The sequence below is a fragment of the Balaenoptera musculus genome, chromosome 19 (genome assembly GCF_009873245.2).
Source record: "Balaenoptera musculus isolate JJ_BM4_2016_0621 chromosome 19, mBalMus1.pri.v3, whole genome shotgun sequence".
Classification (NCBI taxonomy): Eukaryota; Metazoa; Chordata; class Mammalia; order Artiodactyla; family Balaenopteridae; genus Balaenoptera; species Balaenoptera musculus.
Window position 1 is genome coordinate 10,182,147 of NC_045803.1, and position 19,179 is coordinate 10,201,325.

Below are 19,179 nucleotides of genomic sequence, written 5' to 3' on the forward strand. Positions count from 1 at the left end.
AGAGGTTCCTGGAAACCCTTCTCAGAGAAAGAAAGAGGAGGGAGGAGGGGAGTGAGAAAAAAAATGAACTTAATGAGGAAAATGGTTTTGCAGGAGGAGGGGTGGGTCACTGAGATGCAGGAAGTTGGGTCTTTGGTGTTGTGGGGAAGAGAAAAGAGGGAGGCCTGGGATCTGGGCGGGGAGGCGGGGGCTGGTAGTTTTCCCACTCTGTCTCACTGCTATAAAGCTACTGGGATGGAGATGTAGGGGAACAGAAGCTTTCTGAACACAGTCCCCTCAGGGAATCAGATGAAAGCCTGCACACTACCCCTCCACCAAATGCTCATTCCCATTCATTCAATAAATATTTATTGAGCACCTACTATGTGCCAAACATTGTTCTAGGAGCTGAGGAAACAATAGTGAATTATACACAAAAAAGTCATGTACAAGTTTGGAAGCTTCCTAAACCCATCATGTGGAACCTCAGCACCCCACCCCCACCCCAAGTAGGTCCTTGGGCCCCAGGCTAACACCCCCAGGGATCCAGAGAAGACTCTGGGCTGGGACTCAAGAAACCCCAGCCTCAGTTCCATCCTGATTACCTCTGGAACTCTGGATAAATCCTTGTCATTCTCTGGCTCCAGTTGGTCAGTCAGTAAAATGGGGGGGGGGGGGGTCCCTAGTGGATGACGGACCTTGATGGTCCCAAGCTCCTTCACATCTTTAGCCCAGAAAGGATCCTGGGGAGAAGTTGTTTTTATGGAGTCTTGGCATTCTTAGTAATTTAGAATATCGAGGTTCACACATGTCAGTATCATCATTATTACAGATGGAGAAATGGAAGTCCATCAGGGCCAGGGAAGTGAAAAAGGACACTCAGGGAGTCCGAGAGGATGCCAAGTAAAGCCCTGGGTCCCCCAACTCTGTGTCCTGAATGTTTGTTTCCTCCTGTACACAGCTTCTCTGTTCCTTGCACTTCCCCTCTCCCTCTGCCTCTTCGAGAATCTCTCAGTTACCCATCAGCACTCCACCATCCAGGAATTTCTCTCAACCTCTTCTTGACCTTGTTTATATGATTTTGCTCCCTGCTGGGTAAGGGATGACAGTCTGGGACACGTTCTTAAACTCCTTCCTGAGCCAGCTCCCTAGGGACCCTCGCCCCCCAATGGAGGAAGTGGGGCTGCTTGAGAACGGTATAGTTTATTAGCCAAGATGCTGGGCTATAAACCTCTGCTGGCTGAGGGAACTTGTGCCACTCTCCTGGCCCCTCTTTGGGCCTCAGTTTGTCAGTTACTTGGGAAATGGTTGGATTAGCTGCTTCTGGAGATGAAATGCACCCTCATGCTGGAGTTAGCAATAATAATGCTAATACCTGTACGGTAATAAGGGCTGTTTATTGGGTGATTGGCACCATTCTAAGCTCTTAACATAATTCACTATGTTTTTATATTCAAAATTTGCATGCAAGGCTTACAACAACCCAAGAAGGTAAGTGTTCTTTTTCTTTAGTAAATTTATTTATTTATTTACTTATTTTTGGTTTGTGTTGGGTCTTTGTTGCTGCGCAGGGGCTTTCTCTACTTGCGGTGAGCAGAGCTACTCTTCCGTGCGGCGCGCATTTCTCATTGTGGTGCCTTCTCTTGTGGAGCATGGGCCCTAGAGTGCGCGGGCTTTAGTAATTGTGGCACACGGGCTCAGTAGATGTGGCTCGCAGGGTCTAGAGCGCAGGCTCAGTAGTTGTGGCGCACCGGCTTAGCTGCTCCACGGCTTGTGGGATCTTCCCAGACCAGGGCTTGAACCCGTATCCCCTGCATTGGCAGGAGGATTCTTAACCACTGCACCACCAGGAAAGTCCCAAGGTGTAAGTGTTCTTATGATTCCCATTTTGTAGATGGGAATACTGATGCCCAGAGAGGTTAAGTCACTCGCCACACACAGCAAGTAAACAGTGGAGCTGGGATCCCAATCCAGGTCTGTATGACTACCTGGACAGTTTCTTACGCCCAGTGAGCGCTCTAAACTGCGGGGGGAAGATGCATTTGGGACTCGTTAGCCCTAATTAGGACTAATTAAGACTCCGCCTTTGGAGAAGCCACCCAGGTATGTGACGTCACTGAGGAGGGCGGTGACGTCAGCCGAAGCGGGCGTGGGGACCCACGCACGCTCCGCGAGCTGCCGTTTAACGGCACCACCCTCTGACAGACTTACTTTCGCCGTATATTTGCATATTCATCGGAACGGACGCCGGAGCGTCAGCGTTGACGTGGTGTCGTCACAGAGCGCCCCTGCAGTTCCCAACGGGGCGTACGCACGTACGTAGGCACGCACAGCGACGAGCGGGCGGGGGAGGAGAGAGAGGTCGGAGGCGCCCCTCCCAGTAAGCAAGGTTGCGCCTGCCCCTTGCAACCGCCAAGATGGTGGTGGGCGCGTTCCCTATGGCGAAGCTGCTATACCTGGGCATCCGGCAGGTCAGCAAGCCGCTTGCCAACCGCATTAAGGAGGCCGCCCGCCGAAGCGAGTTCTTCAAGACCTATATCTGCCTCCCGCCAGCTCAGCGTGAGTCTGACCCCACGTCCCTCCAACCTTCCCATTCTCTAACCCCTTTCAGGTGGTTGCTCAGGGGATGGACTTCTGTTCACGACCAATCACAGCCCGAACCGGCAAAGTCTTGCAGCCAGTAGGGAGGGTCCCTGGGAGAGGGGCATGCGGGTAGCCCAATAGTAAGAAAGGGCATGGGGTTAAGGGCGGGGCAGGGCGACCGCGCTTGAGTTGGGAATACTAGCCAATAGAGGAAAAGAGCGCGTGGAGACTGACGTCTAGACGGACCAATAATGTGGGGAATGGGAGTGATTTGGGCGGGGCATTCCAGGGCTGAGAGGAGCCGGGGTAGACCGGAGCTCTGGTCATTTGACCAAATGGGGTCATTTGCCAGGCCATCCTTGGGAGGGTTCGCTCTGAAGACTCCACCTCGTGCCTCAGTTTCCCTCCCGTCCTGGGAGTTGAGAGGTGCTTATATATCATCCGTTTAGGACCTTGGTTTGCCCCAGTTGTACTCCGGGAAATAGGCCTGGGTAGAGGCGTGGCTCGGGGCGAAGTCTGGGGTCTGGGTGCGTGACCTGGGAATCTGGCTAAAGGAGTAATTTTAACTAGAGTGAACATTTGTCCATCTATTCATTAATCCACTCATACTCCGTATTTGTTCGTCCATTCATTCAGTAGCCAGACCGTGCTGGCTTTTTCTGGGCTGGGAGACACATTTATGACCCACCATTGTCACCCCAGAGTGGTCAGGACGGTGTGAACTCCAGAGCTCAGAAAGACCTCCTGACCCGGGAGCGTGGGGTCGGGAAGGCTGTCTAGACGAGGGCTGCCTGAGCTGAGATCTGAAGGGCATAGTAAACATTAAAAATATGAGCTACTGTCAAAAGACGATCTATGTGCTCTGGGCCTGTGGGAGCACAAAGTATGGAAATTTAACGTAATTTGCTGGGTCAGGGAACCACCAGTAATCCATCTGTTACTTCATTTAGTTCGTGTTTACTGAGCGTCTGCTTTGTACCTGGCCTTGTGCTGGGCAGTGATGGTGAAACAGCAGGAATCAAGCTAGCCCCAGTCCCTGCCCGCAAGGAACTCACAGTCGGGTGGGGACAGACCCATCCTTCAAGGTGACGACCCAGAGTGAGCAGAGCTTGCATGGGGGAGCCCACTGGATGCCTGACCTGACATGGGGTTCAGGGAGGGCTTCCTGGCAGAGGAGACTTCTGGGCTGGGAACTGAAGGGTGAGGAGAGTCTCACCAGACAACACGGGGACAGGGATGACGTTGAGGGAGAGGGAGGAGCATGCGCAAAGGCCAGATGGTCACAGGGACCACACTTTTTTTCCTTATAAGTTTGGATGCTTAAAATTTGCTTTCCAGGGCTTGGAATTCTGGGTCTTCTGGTGTTTGGTCGGTCCTCTGCCAGAGTTGCAGATCTTAGAACGGAGAAGTGTTGGATTGCAGTTACTGAAGTGCTTTCATATAAGCTCTCTCATTTGACCCTCATACTCTTTTTTTGTCCCCATGTCAGGGAGGGGAAATGACTTTCCCCAGTTTATAGAAGAGAAAACTGAAGCCTTGAGAGCAGAGGGGAATTGCTGAGGTCACACGTGGAGTTAGTGCCAGAGGCAGGACTTAAATCCTGCCTTCTGGATTCCCAGAGCTGGTTCCTGTTTCCTGCCACTGTCTCTCTCCCAAGCACTGTGATGTGTCTTAGCGTTGTGGTTTAGAAAGTGGCTGCTTGAGTCAGACTGACATGGGTTCCAATCTGGCGCACACACACACACACACACACACACACACACACACACCCTGCCCCCTTCTCAGCCAGGTGATTTTGGGCAGGTCACTAACCCCTCTGAGCTTCAGTTTCCTCCTCTGTACAGTGAGTATTATATAATAGTGGCATTTAATGGGCACTCACTTTGTGCCAGGCAGTCTGCTGAGAACTTCACAGCATTAAATCCTCACCAATTATTATGACGTAGACACTGTTATTACTCCTGTTTTGTGTATATGCTGCATATGCATTTATGCTATAAATAATACTTACCTCATCAGGTTGTTGTGAGGAGTAATGGATGTAAAGTGTTAGGTCAGTGCACGGCACTGGGTTGTGGCTGTTGTGTAGATGTGATGGATACAACTGAGAAGAAAAAGCCAAAAATTTTGTCTTCAGGGGACCTTGCGTTCTCGGCGTGGGGGGAAGCCAGACAATAAAGAAAACAGTTAAAATGTAAAGTATATTAGATAGCACTAATTGCTCTGGAGAAAACATCAGGGATGCAGAAGGAGGAGTCTTCTGGGGATGGTTGTGAAGTTTTAGATAGGATTACCAGGGAGACCTCACTGGAAATATGAGGAGAGGAGGGAGCAAGCAGTGCGGGCATCTGGGGGAGGAGCTTTCTAGCCCAAAGTTTTCCACAGGTACGAAGACCTGAGGTGAGTGTGCTCCTGGCATGTTTGATGAACATGAGAGGAAGCCAGTGTGGCTGAACAGTGAGACTGAGTGGAGAGCTGAGGGCCGAGAAGGTGTTGGGAAGGGGGCAGACCGTGCAGGGCCTGTGGGCCACCACAAACGCTTGGCTTTACTCTGAGTGGATGGGACTCACGGAGGGTCTGAGCAGAGGAAGGGATGGGATCTGAGTTCGATTTTAATAGGATCCTTTTAGCAATCATAGGTGAGCGTGGATGCAGGAAGACATGACTACGTAGTCCAGTGGAAGGTGAGTGGGGAGGAGGGGTCCAGATCCCGGAGAAAATTTGTTTCCCCAACTACTTCTTTTAAAATTTCAAACCCTGAGAAAAAGTTGAAAGAAAGAATGGTATGGTCATCAGGTATATGCCCTTCAACACCTAGTTCGTCTCTTATTAGTCTTCAGCAGATTTGCTTTGTCTTCACCACCATATATGTATGTGTGTATGAATGTATACACACAATCTTTTTTTTTTCTGAACAATTTGAAAATAAGTTTTGGACATGCTTCTAAACTCCTAAATACTTCAGCCGTATCTTCTAAGAACGAAGGCATTCTATATGACACAGAACCAATGTCACACCTGAGAAATTTAACATTGATAACAATAATATTGATGACAATATTGTTTAATATACTGCTTATATTTAATATATAGCTCATATTCTGGTCCCCAAAATGTCCTTTTAGCTGTTTATTATTATTATTTTTAACCTAGGGTCAGCTCAAGGATCATGCACTGTATTTGATAATCATGCCTCTTTAGTGTCCTTTAATCTGCAGCAGGCTGGGAAATCTGGCTCACTGCCTGTCTTTGTAAATAAAGTTTTATTGGAACACAGCCCTGCCCATTTGTTGTACATTGTCTGTGGATGCAGAGTTGGGTTTCTATGGCCCACAAATCTAAAATATTTGCTCTGTAGCCCGTAACAGAAAAAGTTTGCTGGCCCTCCTCTATAACAGTATCCTTGTCCTTTCTTGTGACATTGACATTGGAAAGCGTCCAAGCCAGTTGTCCCATAGTGTCCCGCAATCTGGGGTTTTCTGATTGCTTCCTCTGATTTGATTCACGTTGAGCATATTTGGCAGGAACACCACAGAACACCTAAGGACATCACCTCAGGGGGCTCCTGATGTATGTTTGTTCCGTCATTTGTGGCGGTAACTTGGATCCCTTGGTTAAGGTGGTGACTGCTAAAAGAACCTTTCCTTTTCCCCTTAGTAATGAATAAGCAGTAGATTTGTTTGAAAGGTAGTGGCGGCAGGATTTCCTGTGGATTGGGTGTGACAGGCAGACTGGAGGAGGGGCAGGCTGGACAGAAAGTACCAGGAGCTCAGTGGGGGACAGGTTCTGGCTGGAGATGCTTTTCGACGTTGGTATGCCCTGACTTCTTCATATTCACACTTTTTATTTTTAATTAATTTATTTATTTTTAAATTTTTATTTTATTTTTGGCGGCGTTGGGTCTTTGTTGCTGTGCGGGGCTTTTTCTAGTTGCGGTGAGCGAGGGGTGGGGGGGCGGGCTACTCTTCGTTGTGGTGCACGGGCTTCTCATTGCGGTGGCTTCTCTTGTTGCGGAGCATGGCTCTAGGCGCACGGGCTTTCAGTAGTTGTGGCACGTGGGATCAGTAGTTGTGGCTCATGGGCTCTAGAGCGCGGCTCAGTAGTTGTGTTCCTCCGCAGCATGTGGGATCTTCTGGACCAGGGCTCGAACCCATGTCCCTTGCATTGGCAGGCAGATTCTTAGCCACTGTGCCACCAGGGAAGTCCCTGGCTAAGGTTCTTTTGACATAGTAGGGTAGGCCTAGCTGTCGGTCTCCTCACAATAGGGGCCGGAGAGGTAGGTGTTTCTGCCTGAGAAAGAACAGTAAATGCAAGAAGCATAATCAATCATCGATGATGCGCTGTGTTGGGGAGACAAAGATCTTTTTCAACAAGATTTCTGGGGGAGAGAAAATAAAAGAGGTTGGTGATGCCAGGAAGGTTGCGGCCACTCATGCAAGTGCACCGCGGGATGCTGCCAGGGGAACTGTGGGAGGTCTCTGGGCAGTGGGAAATTCCAGTTGGTTTCCGCTTATTCCTTTGGAGGAACACTGGTCATTTTTCCAGTTTGCTACTCTGGTAAGCAGAATAATGGCCCCCCCAAGATTGCCCACATCTTAATCCCAGGAACCTGTTGAATGTGTTGCCTTACACAACAGAGGGGACGTTACAGATGTGATTGATTCAGGTATTTGGTGATTGGGAGAGTAGCCTGGATTATGCAGGTGGGGCCCAGTATAATCACAGGGTCCTTACAGGTGAAAGAGGGAGACAGAAAGGGACGATTTGAAGATGCTACCTGCTGGCCTTGAAGATAGAGAAGGGACCTGAGCTCAGGCATGCAGGCGGCCTCTAGAAGCTGGAAAAGGCAAGGAAACAATTCTCCCCTAGAGCCTAGAGCCTCCAGAAAGGAACTCTCGCCTGCTGACACCTAGAGTTTAGCCTAGTGAGAACCGTTTTGGACTCCTGACCTCTGGAACTGTAGAAGAATAACGTGTGTGTGTTTTAAGCCAGTGCGTTTGTGCTCATTTATTACAGAAGCAATAGGAAACTAAATTGCCACACAATTCATTCGGCTGCTGGGATAATTTTTTCAGAAGAGTTTAGCTCTGTGATCATTCTTACAAGTTTTGGCTTTGGAGTTGGTTTCAGTTTTCTTTTGCTACAAAGCAATCTGACCTACAGTTTAAGGACTTTACACAGTGACCGTTTTATTTTTCTCTCACAGTTTCGTGGCTTGACTGAGCTAGCTGGGCAGTTCCTCTGCCGGTCTTGCTTGGTAGTCTCTCAGGGGGTTTCAGTCAGAGGGCGGCTGGGCCTGGAGTCATCAGGAGGCTCTACTGGGATCTTGGAATGGCCAGTTCCTTCTCTCCGTCTCAGTGTTGTCTCAGGACCTCTGTTCTCCACGTGGTCTCGCCTCTCATGGTCACTCAGGGCCCCCAGGAGCTAGATTTCCATGAGGGAAGAAGCAGAAACTGCAGGCCATTTCAGGGCAGGGCCTGGATCCACACAGTGTCACTTCCAGCACACGCTATCGGTCCAAGCAGCTCTGGCACAGACCAGAGTGAGTGTGAGAGGGGACCGCACAGGGCGTGATGCGGACAGTCACCAAAGGCAGTTTGCCACAGAGTAGACACTCTTGGCTTGGCATCTTGGAGCCACTAATGAGCTGTGTGACTTTGGGCAAGCAGCTTGACCTCTCTGAGACTCCAAGTCCATGTTTATCAAATGAGGGTGATGATAGAACTCACCTCCCAGGATTCTTGTGGGGGTCCAAGAGCCAGTGGATATCAAGGCCTGGCCCAGAGCATGTGTATCTGGTCGTTAGTGCTGGCTGTGATAATCTGTTCTTAGCATATGTGGGCATTACTGTCCAGAGGCTGAAAACCCTGCTTCCAGATAAAGGCTTCCTGCACTCAGCTTTCTGCTTTGCCATTTGCTGTGCATCCCGCGCAAGTCACCCCGCCTTTCTGTACCTCGTTTTCCTCCTCTGCACAGTATAGCACTCACCTCATAGGTCTGATGGGAGGATCTGTTGCGTGCGTGAATACCCTCAGCGCAGGCCTGGCACGTTCCAAGTTCAGTGACTTAAAGTGAACTCAGTAACTTAGTGGGGCGGAGTGGTCAAGAACCCAGCCTCTGGAGCTGAGCTGCCTACATGTGAATCCCAGTTCTGCCATTTTCTATGTGGCCCCGGGGCAGTGGTTTTTTTTTTAAATTAATTAATTAATTTTTGGCTGCATTGGGTCTTTGTTGCTGTGTGCAGGCTTTCTCTAGTTGCGGCGAGCGAGGGCTACTCTTCGTTGTGGTGCGCAGGCTTCTCGTTGCGGTGGCTTCTGTTGTTGCGGAGCACGGACTCTAGGCGCATGGGCCTCAGTAGCTGTGGCACGTGGGCTCCAGTAGTTGTGGCTCGTGGGCTGTAGAGCACAGGCTCAGTAGTTGCAGTGGTTGTGGTGCACAGGCTTAGTTGCTCCGCGGCATGTGGGATCTTCTTGGACCAGGGCTCGAACCCGTGTCCCCTGCATTGGCAGGAGGATTCTTAACCACTGCGCCACCAGGGAAGTCCCTTCTGGGGCAAGTTATTTAACTTCTCTGGTTAAATTGTATCTGTAAATTATATCACTATAACTCATATTCCATGAGTTAATATATCCATAAAGCATTAAACAGTGCCTGGCTCTTAAGTGCTGCATAATTGTTTGTTGAATGTATAGAGATGTCAGGCACCATTATTATTTTGATCATCATCGTCATCTTAACACTAAACTTTCTAGTGCATTCCTCCTCTGGTGGCCTGTTGCAACTAAGCAGTCAGTACTTCAGGCCTGTAGGTGGTGTTGGTCCCTCTTCCTCAGTCAGACCTCACAGGCTTGCCCCTAGCAGAAGGGTCTGGGCTCTCCCATGAACATTTCTAACTAGCACGGGGCAATTATTATGTTTGTCTGGTCAGAAGCTGGGATTGGAGTAAAGAAAAGTGAGAAAGTCAACAGAGAGAGGGCAGTGTGGCTGAGTAGAGAGCCTCCTGTGACCTAATGCTTCCTAAAATATTTAAAGCATCCTTTGAAATGAATGGTCGTACCTGCAATGAAGAAAAGGGACTTCTCCCAGAGCAAGGAGAAAGCAAGAGCAAAGAGCCGCGGAGGGGAGGGAGCACTGAAGCCTCCTGATTGTCTGGGGACATTGACAGATTCACATGGCCTTGGGGACAGAGGCTGTGCTTTGGGAAAGTTGGACAGAGGACTGCCTTGTGAACAGCCAGGTCCTGGGGAAGGTACCCCTCAGGGGAAGTGTGAACTAAAACAAATCCCATCCTGCAAAGGCACACAGCCTTACATCTAGGTAGAGCTTGAAAAAGTTTTCCTCTGAGAATTGACTGTCCCTCATGTGGGTTTGAGGCTTAAATTATACTCTTTGAAAGGTCCTGGAAACAGTAGGCTGAGAATGAACCCGGATCTATGTGCCCCTAAGTACCTGGCCAGGACAAACATAAACCCTCCCGGGAGGAGCCCCACCCTCTGCCTGGGCCTTGGAGAATTCCTTCAAGTAGAGTTCTGGCACGCATGAGCTCATGATAAAAAAATTATGTGCCGTACAGAGAAGCAGGCACCATGATCGAGAGTCAGCAGACACAAAATACGGCAGGTCAAGACCCGCAAACATTGTGGATGTGGGAATGATCAGATATGGATATAAAATAGCTCTGTTTATATATGAAAAGGATAAAATAGGACAGATATAAAAACACGAATGAGTACAATCAAAAATCACCAGGAAGTTGGAAAAAGAGCTAAATAGAACTTCGAGAAGTGACAGATACAACAACTGAAGTTCAGAGCTCAACAGAACTAAAGAAACACCAGACTAAATATAGCTGCTAAGAGGATTGGTGAGCTGAAAGGTAGATGCCCTGAAGGGAAAATGTGGAGCTTGTGGCCTGCTCCCCTCAGCTGCCCAGGATCCTGATTGGATCCACCTGGGGACGGAAGGGCTGGACACTTTATTTTTTTTATCTATTTTTTATTTTTTTGGCTATGCCCGCGCAACATGAAGGATCTTCCCAAACCAGGGATCAAACCCCTGCCCCCTGCGTTGGGAGCATGGAGTCTTAACAACTGGACCGCCAGGGAAGTCAGGGACTTTTTTTTTTTTTTTTTTTTAATTTATTCGGCTGCGTTGGGTCTTAGTTGTGGCCTGCGGGCTCTTCATTGGGGCGCACGGGCTTCTCTCTAGTTGTGCTTTGCGGGCTCCAGAGTGCACGGGCTTAGTTGTCGTCCCGCGGCATGTGGGATCTTAGTTCCCTGACCAGGAATAGAACCCGTGTCCCCTGCATTGGAAGGCGGATTCTTAACCACTGGACCACCCGGGAAGTCCCCATTTTTATTTTCAGTATTCTCCAGACAGGATCCACGTGTGCATGAGCGCTTGAAAACCACTTCCCTGGAGTCTATTTATAATCTCCAGAGCACCACATCAGTTATGTTACATGACAGCGGGCTGCTGTTGGTGACCTCCAAACAGTTTTATTATGCTCTCCTATTAAGGAAACATTCTGACAATTCTCCCCTAGTATGAATGTATGTGTGTGTGTAATATGAATGTGTATACATAGTTATTTAGGAGTCATGAATAGTACTGGCATATATTACTGTGAATATATTATGTGCATTTAAAAACATTCAAAAATTGGAAGGGATGAAATTAATATTTTATTTTTCGAAATTAATATTTTAATAATAAAATTTTTATTTTATGTATTCATAGCCCTCCAAATATTTTTGCTCTCACTAAAAATATTTTCTTATACAGGCATTGTTAATGCATTTGGAAACTCTCAGTGTAACCATCTTTGAGAGTCGTTTTGACATTCTTTGTGCACAGCTGTCACAGCTGGCAAAGTCCTAACTGAGCTACAGACCAAATGAGAGAAGCGTGCGTCAGCTGAATTTAATCCCCCTGCTCAGGTTTCATTCCCACCCTTTATATGCAGAGGCGTTTGTTGGAATTTTCTCATGCTGGCCTTGTTAAATCTTCAGTCCTTGGTTTCTGAGCAGGACTCTTTAAGAAGCCCCGGTGTGAGGACTTGATTTGCAACCTGAGAATGTCCCCGGGAATCAATTTGCCCAGGCTGCAATGCGCTGAATGGACAGGAGAGGGCGCCCGTGTCAGTCCTTTAGCCTTTAGGTCCAGCGCCTGAGGATGCTGGCACCTGCGGCTGAGGGGCGCTAGAGGGCTTCTCTGTAGTCCATCTGGGTGTGTCTCTGTATGCCTAGTAAAGCTTAATTTCTTCTCCTTCTTTTCCTCCTCTCCTTACTTTTTCCTCTTCCTCTTCTTTCCCTTCTCTTCTCTTTCTTCAAACCAAACATAACCGGAAGTGGATATTTTCTTCCTATGCTCCAGAGAAACACCTTGTTCACCCCTCTTTGTTCACCTGTCCTGGAGACTCCTTGGTCTACCCAGTGTTCTCCCGCCTCCCAGGATGTGCTTCTGTCTCTAGGGTCTTACCGCTTGTTTCTAACTTCTTGGTTCCTCCTTTGTTCCTGCTGCCCTGGCTCCAGCTGACCCCACCTCAGACCCCTAAGCCTCCACATAGCTGGTGATTTCTTCAGAGCCCCCCACTCTCCCCTCTTTCCTCAGTGATCTTCCGGCTTCCAGACCCACCTCGGTCCTGCCTTTGAGAGCACACAGCCACAGCAGCTACCTTCTACTGAAGGCCTAGTGTGTGCTGAATTCTGTGCTGCGTGTGTTGGCATTTTTATCTCTTTTCTTTTTAAAATTGAATCAAATTTTTATTTATTTTGGGGTTTTAGAGGTTTTTTCCTCTGAAGTTTTTTGGGGGGACTTACTAAATTTATAAAAGTAATATATGCTTATCGTGAAAGAAAGAACAAGACACAAATCAGTTTTTGTGCTCATCTGTGATTAATCGAAAACCCAGCCAATAAATCTTAACCAAATCTTAAGTCTAAGGGATGTTTATTGTTGGTGGAGGAAGGTGGCTTTGTGGTTGTTTGGTGGCTTGGTGATGTTATTAGGGACCTGAGGACTCTTTCCTTCTCTACCATCTTGGTATTCAGGCAGTAACTCCCCTCAAGCCTCAAAGAGGCTACTGGAGCTCCAGGCATCGTACCTTTATACTGCACTGTCCAAAGGGAGAAAGTGTGTGTGTGTGTGTGTGTGCGTGCGTGCGCAAGCGTTTATATGTGGGACGGGGGTTCTAGGGAAATGAGAGAAAGCTCTTCAAGGAGAAAAATATTCTCCCAGAAGCCCCCAGGGGACTCCCCTCACTGCTAATTGGCCAGAATTTAGTTGCATACCATCCCTTGCTATATGGGAGGGCAGGGTGGTGAATGAATATAGCTTCTAGACTAATGGCAGGAGAGGATGGAGTTAATAAGACAGTACAGAATGATATAAAGTAGTATTAATAGTAATGAGCACTAAGGTTGTTGTAGTCTTTCTGTATATTAATTTATTCTCCCCACACCCCGTGAGGTAGATTGCCATCACTAACATGCTTAAACAGATGAAGAAACGCAGCAGAGCTGTTAAGTAACCTGCCTGAGGGCACACAGGTGCTGAGTGGTAGAGCTAGGACCAGATTGTCTAGTTTCAGTTTGCACTCACCGTGCATAACCCCATTCCCAGTCTCTGCAGGCAGCCATGCTGAATCTCCCACTAGACAGTTAATTCACGTACAAGCCTTGAATGCACCAACATCCCTGCCAGCCAGGGATTATGATCCCCATTTTGAAAAAGAGGAAGTGGAGGTGCAGAGAGGTTGAGAAGCTTCCCCGAGCTCACACAGCATGTAAGTAGCAGGGCCAGAACTTGAATCCAGGAACACCCGACTCTAGAGCGCACTAAGCTCTTAGCCTCGTTAGCTGCTTCCCTTGTGCCTCTTTTTTTTTTTTTTTTTTTTTAATTTATACTGGATGTTTATTTATTTATTTATTGGAGTATAGTCGCTTTACAATGTTGTGTTTGTTTCTACTCTACAGCAAAGTGAATCAGCTATACGTATACATATATCCCCTCTTTTTTGGATTTCCTTCCCATTTAGGTCACCGCAGAGCATTGAGTAGAGTTCCCTGTGCTATACAGTAGGTTTTCATGAGTTATCTATTTTATACATAATATCAATAGTGTATATATGTCAATTCCCATCTCCCAATTCATCCCACCCCCCTTTCCCCTTTGGTATCCATATGTTTGTTCTCTACATCTGTGTCTATATTTCCACTTTGCCTCGGAGCAACTAAGCCCATGCGCCACAACTGCTGAGCCTGTGCTCTAGAGCCCACGAGCCACAACTACTGAGCCCACGAGCCACAACTACTGAAGCTCGCACGCCTAGAGCCCATGCTCCTCAACAAGAGTAGCCACTGCAACGAGAAGCCCGCGCACTGCAACGAAGAGTAGCCCCTGTTCACCACAACTAGAGAAAGCCCACACACAGCAATGAAGACCCAACACAGCCAAAAAGAAATAAATAAATTTATTTAAAAAAAGAAAAAAGAAAGTAAATATGTTAGGTGGTACTAAGGGAAAAATGAAACAGGGAAGAAGGATTAGGTGTAATGGGAGAAGGTATTTGCTCTATTAGAGTGGGTTTAGGAAGCCCTCCCTGAGGAGGTGATTACAGAGACTTGAGTAAAATGAGGAAGTATGGATGTTTGGAGAGTAGTGTTTCAGGCATAAGGTACAGTAAGTGCAAAGGCCCTGAGGCTAGAGCATGCCTGCTGGGTTCCAGGAACAGTGAGGAGGCCTGTGTGGCTGGGGCAGAGGGTGATGGGAAGAGTAGGAGGTCAGAGGTTAGAAAGGAGGCCACCAAAGGTCACTCCCCAGATACCCTCCAGAGGTGTTCTGTGCATAATTAGGTGTACTGTATGCATATGTGTAACTCACATAAAAGGTTGTGTACTGTTCACCTCGTTTTGTGCCCTATTTTTTTCCTCTTTAACTACATAACCTTGAAAATTCATCCCACATTTTTTTTTATAGCACTTGGTACTTAGTGTGGTCGTACCAGGCCCCTGTTGGTGGACATTTAGGTTATTTCTGGGTTATGCTCTCCCAAAGAATGCTGCCTTCAGTATTCCAGTCTATGTGGCACTTGGCAGGCAGCCTTCATGCTGTTGTATGTGAATTCACCCCAACTCCCCGCACTCCTGCAAGGAGAGTTTTAAGGGAATCCTTTCTAGAGCTCTAGCTTCACCTGACTTGCCTGAGGAATCTGCTGGGTTTCCTCCCTCCCTCCCTCCGTCCCTTCCTTCTTTCCTTCCTTCCTTCCCTCCCTTTCCGATGGCTCTGATCCCAAGAAAAGAAATTATGGGAGAAGTATGAAAAGAAAGGCAAATCGCCTCTCCCTTCTTGGTGATGCATTGCCCCAGGTATAAAAACAACCAGCATAACAAAGGAACAATTTGAAATATTGATGGCAGGAATGCTTTCCCCAGTCCACCGTATTAAGGCATGCATCTGTGGTCAAAATTTACATTTTATGCTTAATAGTTATATATTAAATTGTGTAATATATGCTGTTTTGATCAGTGATATACTAATAGTAATTGTAAGAGTGACTCAATCTTAGAGAAAAATTTAAGAGCACAAGGAGTGAAAATTTTGATTTTAATTTATAGGCACATTTTTTGTTTCAGAGAAATATAATAGGACGTTTGAGCATAAAAATGTTAGGATAAAATTTTGCAGAGAAAGTAGAATGTAGATTGAACATCAAGAGAGTAAGGAACAATGCAAACACTGTTAAGGAAGAGCTGCTTGGTGTATCTTTAAAACGAACCGTGGTAGGTATAACATTTGTCTGGCTCTTTAGTCCTTTGCATATGCTTAAAAAAGTGATGCAATGGGTTTCTTTTAAAATTCATTATCTGTCATATGCCAAAAGTCAAGTTCTTTGCAATAATTTAAACTTAGGATGAAAAAATGGATATGAAGACTTCAAAGTGTATAAAGAGGGTGCATAGTTTTTCCAAGATTTGTTGAGAGTACACAGAAGCAATAAGATGCTAATTTGGCTCCCACACAAGGGTGTCTCCCTGTAATTATTCCTGAGTATGTGTCTGTGGGTCCTGGGTATGGGTCTGTGGGAGTGTGAGCTGTGGTTTGCGGACACCGTCCAGCTGCCTCCACCTTCTCCCTCCAGCAGCAAGGTCCCCTCCCTCTGCCCATGCACAGGGCTATTATTGTTGTTGATCTTTGCTAATCTGAGAAGTGGAAATCAATTTCTCATTTTAGTTTTAAATTGCATTTCTTTGTGAACAAAGTTGTATGTCTCTTCATCTGTTTAGGAGTCATTTGAATTTTTCAGTGATCAGTCTGGAGCCTTGGCCCATTTTTCTAGCAAGTTGTTGGGGGTCTTTGTCTAATTAATTTATAGAAGCTCTTTTGATAAGAAAATTAGCAAATTTTTTTTCCAGTATCGTCATTTGACTTTGTTTATTGTGAGATTTGTTTGGGGTTTTTTTGCCATGTAAAAACTTTTCCTTTTTTTTTTTCGTTTAGTCAAATCTATTCATCTTTTCTTTTATGACCTTTAGGTTTTGTGGCATCCTTAGAAAGACTATCCCTTTCTAGATTACAAATGATTTCTCTCACATTTTCTTCTAGTAATTTTATTTTTTTATTTTTTGTTTTTCATCACCTTTATTGAATAGTGAAAGGAAAATTATCTAAGGACTCTGAGGACAAAAGGGCTTCCATCATTGTCGAGGAAACACAGAGATGTTACTATAACATCATTTGTCCATTGACGGTCTCAGCAGAAATCTTGGGGCTCCTTGGCAGCCCAGGTTCTTACAGGCCACTGAGCGTCAGATCTTCTGCCACCAGAAACTCAAAGAAAGAATGAGATAATCTTCTAGTAATTTTTATAGTCTTACTTGTGTGTGTGTTTCAGTCTTTGATGGATCAGGAATTTATTTGGGGTGTTAGGTGTGAGGTAGGGATCCATCTTCCCCCAGCTGCCCAAAGGCCACTGACCTTATTGACTTAAAAAACTTTACAAGGACAGTAACCGTTCTGCCAAAAAGAGCTGACTCAAAACTTGGCAGGGAGAGGAGAAGGGAGATGCATGCAAGGCTGAGAATTCCAAAAAAGTTGAAATGATGAGGGGAGAGAGCTCCCAAAAGACCCTGGAGTATACGGGAGGTCTGCACGACCACAGCAGTCTTTTCCCTTGGAGAGGATGGGGGAGGAGTCCTCACTTGGCTGCAAACTCTGGAGACTGAGGCTCGGGATCAGGGCTCCCCAGAGAGCATCACAGGAAGGCGTCGCACCACTCTCACAGGCCCCCGAGGCAGTCCCGGGACTGCTTGGCGTTGGCGCCGTACGTGTCCTTCAGCCATTCCCGGAAGAGGTCTTCATCTTTCTTTAGCACCAGAAACTAGCCAAGAACCACATAGGCCTTGTAAAAGCCCCTTTCCTCCAGCTTCTTGCCCAGGACTTTGCCAGTGCCGGCTAGGCTTCTCACTGGCTTTTTCCCCATGGGCTCTGCCACGAATCTCAGTGCTTTGGGGAGGTTGTCATCTTTCAAATATTCTTTTTTTTTTTTTTTTTTTAATTAATTAATTTATTTATTTATGGCTGTGTTGGGTCTTCGTTTCTGTGCGAGGTATTTCTCTAGTTGCGGCAAGCGGGGCCACTCTTCATCGCGGTGCGCGGGCCTCTCACTATCGCGGCCTCTCTTGTTACGGAGCACAGGCTCCAGACACGCAGGCTCAGTAGTTGTGGCTCACGGGCCCAGTCGCTCCGTGGCATGTGGGATCCTTCCAGACCAGGGCTCGAACCCGTGTCCCCTGCATTGGCAGGCAGATTCTCAACCACTGCACCACCAGGGTAAATATTCTTTTTTTAAAAAATTTTATTTTATTTGGCCATACCACAAAGCATGCGGGAATCTTAGTTCCCTGACCAGGATCGAACCTGTGTGCCCTGCCTTGGGAGCGTGAAGTCTTAACCACTGGACCACCAGGGAAGTCCCGGGAAGTTGTCATCTTGTTCAGGCTTAATCCGCAGCTCCAGTCCCCGTAAGGGCTTCTTCCGCCACCCGACTCTCCCGCCGATACCTCAGCCCACTCGGGATCCATCTTATTTTCTTTCCTAGTTGTCCAGTTGTCCCAACAGCATTGATTGAATAAAGCGTCTTTTTATCACCAAGCTGATAGGTTTTTATACCTCAGACTTTTCACTTTTGGTCTCATTCTTTCAACATATCTCCCATGAGCATCTTCTCTATACCTGTGCTGAGTGCTGGGGACACAGGGGTGAAACAAACCCTGTCCCTGCCTTGTTTTATTCATCCCTATCTCACCCATGCATCCAGCACTCCCCAGAATCTTCTCTGTGCTGGGTCCTGTGCTGAGCAGTGGTGGGGACACAGCCCTGCCCTCATGGGTCTCACAGTTCAGAGGGGAGACAGGCCCTTCTCCAGACCATCCAGAGTGGTCAGTGGGTCAGTGCTGGGCTGGGGAAGCCTGGAGGGGACCTTAGCCAGTCTGTGGGTTTGGGGAGGGCTTTTGGGAGAAGGGGATATAGCAGAGCTCAAGGAGAAGTGAGCCAAAGTGGAAAGATAGAGGCACAGGTAACAGCATGTGCAAGGGTCAAGGTGTGAACGAGGGGAATCAGACGAGGCTGCTGGGGCTGAAATGTAGACGGTGGGGCTGAAAGTGGCAAGAGCAGAGACTGGATGGCCATCCGAGGACAGATCACACAGGGCCATGTTAATACATTTGGACTTGATCCTGAAGGCAGCAGGGACAATATGTCATGGTGACAAAAGAAATCAAGGACAGCAAGGAATTAATTTGCTGTATTATTTTTCAAAGAAAGTTGATTTCTGCTTATAAAAGTAACACCTGGGAGCTTCCCTGGTGGTGCAGTGGTTAAGAATCCGCCTGCCAGTGCAGGGGACACGGGTTCGAGCCCTGGTCCGGGAAGATCCCACATGCTGCGGAGCAACTAAGCCCGTGCGCCACAACTACTGAGCCTGTGCTCTAGAGCCCACGAGCCACAACTACTGAGCCCGCGAGCCACAACTACTGAGGCCGCGTGCCACAACTACTGAAGCCCACGCACCTAGAGCCATGCTCCGCAACAAGAGAAGCCACCGCAATGAGAAGCCCGCGCACCGCAACAAAGAACAGCTCCCACTCGCCACAACTAAAGGCCGTGCACAGCAACAAAGACCCAATGCAACCAAAAATAAATAATAAATTAATAAATAAATTTTAAAAAATTAAAAAAAAAAGTAACACCTGTTCAGTGCAGAAGACCTATCTAGCCTCTTTTCTGTGATGTTGGCGTCCTGTTGTATATACACATTCATGGTACACACTTCTTCTAGGAATTTCCCCCTCAGTGCTCCTTGAAACTCCTGTCTCTCAATATTTGTCAAGAAGGAGTGATGACCTCACTCTGAACTCCTCCCTCAACAATTTTACAAGTGACAGAATTCTAAGCTAATGGTCAGATGCATAAAAGCTCCGGAAGTATATAGCTTCAGACTCAGCTAGATTCAGGAACTCAGACAATTCCTGGAAGGCACAGTCCGAGCCCTGGGGCCCTGTGTTTCTCTGTGCGGTCTTCTTTCTCAGGCAGTCTCTCCCTTTGGGGATCAGATGG

At 47.4% G+C, this 19,179-nt stretch overlaps 1 protein-coding gene and 1 pseudogene across 1 annotated transcript in view; one reads left to right on the forward strand and one right to left on the reverse strand.

Annotated features, from left to right (window-relative positions):
- Positions 1-2,360: 2,360 nt before the first annotated feature.
- LOC118884677 (optic atrophy 3 protein) overlaps positions 2,361-19,179 on the forward strand; it is a 43,551-nt gene continuing 26,732 nt past the window's right edge. The window contains exon 1 of the mRNA XM_036832426.1: positions 2,361-2,538. Coding sequence (XP_036688321.1) covers positions 2,397-2,538 — 142 coding nt within the window. The 5' untranslated portion in view covers positions 2,361-2,396. The remainder of the gene's footprint in view (positions 2,539-19,179) is intronic.
- LOC118884679 lies at positions 16,124-17,085 on the reverse strand (annotated as a pseudogene).